This window comes from Sinocyclocheilus rhinocerous, unplaced genomic scaffold (assembly GCF_001515625.1).
Source record: "Sinocyclocheilus rhinocerous isolate Xijiao unplaced genomic scaffold, SAMN03320098_v1.1 scaffold711, whole genome shotgun sequence".
NCBI classification, from domain to species: Eukaryota; Metazoa; Chordata; class Actinopteri; order Cypriniformes; family Cyprinidae; genus Sinocyclocheilus; species Sinocyclocheilus rhinocerous.
In genome coordinates, this window is record NW_015641018.1 from 440,904 (window position 1) to 446,903 (window position 6,000).

At 34.8% G+C, this 6,000-nt stretch overlaps 1 protein-coding gene across 1 annotated transcript in view; it reads left to right on the top strand.

The window, feature by feature from the left end:
- The window catches only part of LOC107753779 (succinyl-CoA ligase [GDP-forming] subunit beta, mitochondrial), a 110,748-nt gene that overhangs the window by 42,320 nt on the left and 62,428 nt on the right, over positions 1-6,000 (top strand). Inside the window, exon 4 of the mRNA XM_016570004.1 lies at positions 2,280-2,370. Within this exon, the coding sequence (XP_016425490.1) occupies positions 2,280-2,370 (91 nt within the window). The remainder of the gene's footprint in view (positions 1-2,279; positions 2,371-6,000) is intronic.

Below are 6,000 nucleotides of genomic sequence, written 5' to 3' on the forward strand. Positions count from 1 at the left end.
TAGAGCAGAATATCACTCTACCCTCTCTAGCATTTGTGATGTCCTTAAAACTCAGTTGTAATGTGGAATGATGGATTCCTTAGCTTAACAAATTATAAGTGTTATAGAAACTATAAAAATGTTGTTAAAAAAACCCCCTTGAGAATGAGGGAGACGTTTGAAATATAGCAATCTCTGAAAACTTTACCAGAAAGCCATGAGTTTTCCTCAAGTAGGGGCTGATTTATGACTGAATGCCTGCGTCGTGTATCACTGTCATGTAGTGTACTTTGGCATTCGGGATGAAGAGAATCGGCCAGAGAAAACACTCTGAAACGCAGCCTGATCTGTTTTATCTAGCAAATGAGCACAGTGCTTTTTGTGGCCCTGAGAGATCCTCGAGAGTTCGCTAGTATGCATTTCTTAAACTAAAACTTCTTTTTTTTATGTTGTTCGTCTGTACCATTGTTATTTGTAGTACAATAAAAAGATGATGCAGAGAGAAGAGAGAGAGATACGTGATCAGCAAATTGAGCACTACAGCTCTTTATATTAGCACACATGCATTAACTGAATAAAATAATCACAGTTGCGAAAAATACATAATAGTCTGGGAAAACTTGTGTCCACATACAGTTTGATCAGATATCATCTTGCATCAGTGTTTCCTGCATGTAGGACTGGGCGATACTGCCAAAAAAATGAATGATACAATTTTTCATACGAGTTGATATCGGTAATTATCACGATAAATTTCAAATCTTTATTTTTTTCAAGTTTAAAGGCAGAATTTTTGCTCCAAAGTGAAAGTTGTAGAAACCAAACAATTAATTGTGGTTTTAAACTACTCTTTATGATCAGAACATGACAAGCACTTCATATTTTTGAATTCTTTACACTTTTCCAGTCATTTTTTTTCTTTAACAAAATAAATATCTTAATAGAAAAATTAATTTCTTAGTTTCTGCATGTTCTAATGGGTGATATTGTTTCAAATCAAGAAACAGGTTTGTTTTGCCTGACTTTGATGACATGTATTTTCAGCACAGTTTGCAGTACTAGCTGCAATATTAATAATATTACAAAAATATCTACAGTAGTAGTAGCTTGAGTAAGGATGCAGATGTAAATTTATGTTAATTGTCAAAAACAGTAACATCTGTAAAAATTAAACAACCTCATTTTTTAAAATTATTCTGACTATTTGAGTTTTATTAAAATTAACCATTGGTCTTCCACAGTAGTATACATTTAGATCATGATAACCACAGTTAAAAGCACACATATAACTGTACGGTTTCTAGGTATTTGTATGAAAAACAGTAGTCTAAGTACACAAAAATATCTATATTCCATTATTCCTTGAATATATTTTATACATGTCTACATTAATAATATAATAAAATTCTATATGAGTATTCCAGATTTTTGCCATAATACTATGGTGCAGTTAGTGTTACTACAGTAAATTCATGGTAAATGATGGTGATTTGTAGATTGAAAAGTTTTCTGACTTCATCGTGGAAGTGAATGTGACTGGGGGTCACATTACACAATATTTACCTTGGAAGAATTCCTGACAACTCTTTCATTTACAAAATGCATGCGCGAGGAATCATAAAGGAACTCTCGTAAAACTACAAATCCTCCCCCTGAAATGTCCCATGTTCCGTGGCTCTCTCTCATTGGCTGTAGGTCATCACCGATGTCATTTCCAGTCAAAACTCATCACAGACAGGTTCAGATATTTAGCTTGGGAAATATTTCTCAGGCATCAGTACCTGTCTCAGATGGTGTCTTTGATAATTCACACCATGTATCGTCAGTCATGTGTCTACTATCTCCAGAAAACTGTCAGCGAGTAAAGATCAGGCCTAAAGTCATGTAGTGTATACTATAATCATTCCTCTTTCATTCCTTTGAGCTCACAACTGACTCCCTCACTGAGCCGAGTCAATTTAAAATGAATTGAGATTGTTTACTGTGATGTATATTTTAGGTTTGTGAGACTGACAATAGTTTGTTACAGCTTAGTTGTTCGTATGACAGCTAAAGATATAGTAATTAAAGATACATATTTACAACAGAGTTTTGATGTATAAATTAATAGCATTCTATAATTAATAATGTTATTCTAAAAAATAAAACATTTCAGAAACTCTATACAAAAATCATGATTCAACTGGATCAACTGTAAGCAAGTCTAAGTTTGAGATACATACATACATACATTCATATATATATATATATATATATATATATCACAATAAATGAAAAGTATAAAAATGTCTCTCTTTCAGTCCTGCTGTTGTTGGAGAGTTGGCCGGTAAGATGCTCGGCTTCAGTCTGACCACCAAACAGACCCCTAAGGAAGGAGTGAAAGTGAAAACGGTATTAAAAAAAGCACTTTGTTTATCTCTGGCATATTATATCTTTTTTAATGTTGTTCCTTTGAATAAATAATCGCTTTTGCACTTGGAAATGAAATTCTCTCTCTCTCTCTCTCTCCATTCTCCTTGTCTTCCTGGCTGCAGGAGAAAGCTGTATAATACCATTTAAAGATGCACTTTTTTTTCCTTTCTGTCATTTTTTAAAGAAATATTCTTTTGCTGTTAGCTGAGTTAGGCGTTGTAAGTAATTGAGATGAATAAACCGTGTGAGTCAGACCTCGTTGTGCAGGGAATGTTGGTAAACAGCCATTTCCATGTGTCACTAACAAGCAGAAATATCATTTTCCTCCCTCTTTCTCTGCTTCTCTCTATGTCTGACACCCACACAGACCGGCATTCTCCTACAACCACCCCGTATGTTTATCACTGTTTATCTCTCTCCCCCTCAGGAGGTAATGATGGCTTCCTGCACTTACCACGTGTTTGTCCTCTCATCTTTAAACGTGGCCTAGAGCTCCCCATTATCATCCGCTTTTATTCCCGCCAGCTCCCCCTCACGCGACCGCCCCAAAACTTTTTGCACAATGACGGCATCCCATTTTTGTCGTTTTCCTGCCCGAGAAACAGCCACGGGGGGTGGAAGTGCATATTCATAAAGGTTTCATAAAGGGAGGTGGTGAGGAGGAACAGAGGTGGGATATAAGCGAAAATAAATAAATGCTTTAGAAATGCCAGCTCGAGCGTGAGCATCTCCCCACAAACTTCTCTCGCTGCATTTGAGAGAGTGTCACATTTGCTATTCAAGAGCCCTCTGGTTTCCTTCGCACATGGATGCATTATTGCATAATGAGGTTTTCCTCATGAATTCAGAATACAGTATCGGTTTATTGAGAGGAAAAAAGAAAAGTATGTTTTGTAAAATTGTGTCCTCCTTTAAGCCTTCAGAAGATGTTGTCATACTTCACAGCAGCGATTGGGACCTGGATATAGGATTCATATAATATATGAGCAAAAATTGGTCATGTGAAAAAAAATTATTATATGTGACCCTGGACCACAAAACCAGTCATAAGGGTAAAATTTTTTTGAAATTGAGATGTATACATCATCTGAAAGCTGAATAAATAATATTTATATATAATATAAAAGCCGAGATACAACTATTTGAAACTATTTGCAAAAAAATCTAAATACTGAGAAAATCACCTTTAAAGTTGTCCAAATGAAGTTCTCAGCAATGCATATTACTAATCAAAAATGAAGTTTTGATATATTTACGGTAAGAAATGTATAAAATATCTTCATGGAACATGATCTTTACTTAATATCCTAATGATTTTTGCCATAAAAGAAAAATCGATAATTTTGACCCATACAATGTTTTTTTGGCTATTGCTAAAAATATACCCAAGTGACTTAAGACTGGTTTTGTGGTCCAGGGTCACATATAGAATGATGCTGAAAATTCAGCTTTACCACCACAGAAATAAATGACATTTTAAAATAAATATAAAAAATAAAATAACTGTACAATATAACAGTTTTCACTTTATTTTGTGGCAAATAAATTCATCCTTAGTGAACATAAGAGACAGCCTTCAAAAACATTATAAAATCTTACTAACTCTTAACTTTTGAATGGTAGGGTGTGTATAAATAATTGTTTTGTTGTTGCTGTTTTTTACTTTTTATATATGTAGGTCAATGGCTGATGGCTGTTTGGTTGAAATAAATTCATAAATCTGTATTGAATAGATTTTATTTTGTACTCCTTTTAGCTCTCAGCACTAGAGGGGATTGAATATGGATGATGGTTTGAATATGAGCGGTGTTAAAAGGATGTAATTGTGTTGTCAGTCTCAGAGAGGAATGCTGCTTGTGAGCTGTCAGTGTGCCGTCAGGACTCTGCGTTAATGTGCCGTTTTTCACCCAGCTATGTTAGCACAGTCTTGTCTTGTTGGCCTTCTCTCTTTCTTTTCTGCTGTAATAGACTATGAAGTGAGGAAATAGAGTAAAGGATAAAATAGATGGAAGGACAGTGCAGGAAATAGAATGAACAGGGGTGCAAACGTTTGGCTTTCTTGTTGCCTCCTTCACAAGATGAAAGGGATAAAAATGGACTCGGGTGCTGGAGATTGGAGTGTAGGTGAGACCAGGGCAATTGTAACACTCTAAATTTCTTCAGTCTTATAAAAGTAAGAGTCATGACACTTATTTAACACATGCTCAGTAGCGTTCTTTTCCTTCCTGAGTGTGATTCCCCCTTTTGGTGTGAAATGTTCAACTTTTGATGATAAGTTTACACTAACACTTAATGACAAGTTTTGATGATAATTTTATTTTCTAGTTTGTTGATTAAATGTTAACATGAATGACAGATATGAATGACACCTCAGATTCATGTAGACTGTTACTAATTGAAAACTCTATCCATCCGTCCGTCCATCCATGTCTATAGTACATCTACACTGTAAAAAAAAAATCTGTAAAATTTACGCTGTGGTTGCCGGAATTTTACCATAAAAAATACGGTAGCAACATTTTAGGTTTTACGGTTTTATCTTAAATTTACAGTTAAATACCGTAATTTCATTAACTGATATAATGTTAATATACCAACCTATTGAAGTACTGAAATCTGTTTTGTACCTTTGTAATACACTGATAACCACCAAATGCAGGTGGTGTTGAGAAAGTCACATGATGAACCAAAGCCCATCACAAGCAGCTTTTAAATAATAACATATATAGAAGGTGCACAGTGTCATTCACACAAACACCAAACACCATCATGGTAACACACATGAAACTGAAATAATTCAATAAACATTCATTTAACAACATTAGGTGTAACACACAACCCTAATATTCAAAACTGATAAGAAAAAACTAAGAAGAAACAGTTATTTCAACAAAAAAACATAAAATTTGAAATGTAACGCAGGGAATTCTGGGAATGTCAATTTACGGTTATTCACTGTAAATTATACGGTCTTTTTCCACTTCCAAAAACGGTATACTACCGTAAAATTAATGTCCAATACATGTAATGTCCAATACAGTTTTTCACCGTATATAGTAGGGGAATTTACCGTTAACCATTTAACAGGTTTTTACTGTAGCATTTTTACAGTCTTTTACCGTTAAATTCACGGTCATTTTTTACAGTGTATATTTGTGTGTGTGTGTGTGTGTATATATATGGGATGTGCATTGTAATATCAGATTACTTTTCTTAGGGACTTAATCATTATTATTCTAGCTCAGGTTTTGAACGGAATCGAATCTGAAATTCGAAGTCAACCTGATTAGAACTGATTTCCAATTTGATAGTTTACACTTTATCAACGGTCGTCCAGCGAGACGTTAACCTCAGTATATTTTAACAATTTGAATATTTGTATTTTCCCTGGCCACGGGCTAATATGTGCTTTGATAAGTTATAGGCTATGAGCTTGGTAACAAGATCTCGTTAAACGGTCATGGGGTCCAGGAGTGTTTGTCGCTGGAACATTTCCAGATACCAGGTTCTTTGTTCTGTTGGTTATTAGATAGTTTATTTATGCTGAAGCCAGTCACGAGACAACACTGACGTTCTGTTGCTTAAATGAGTCCAGATGCAGAGGTCAGT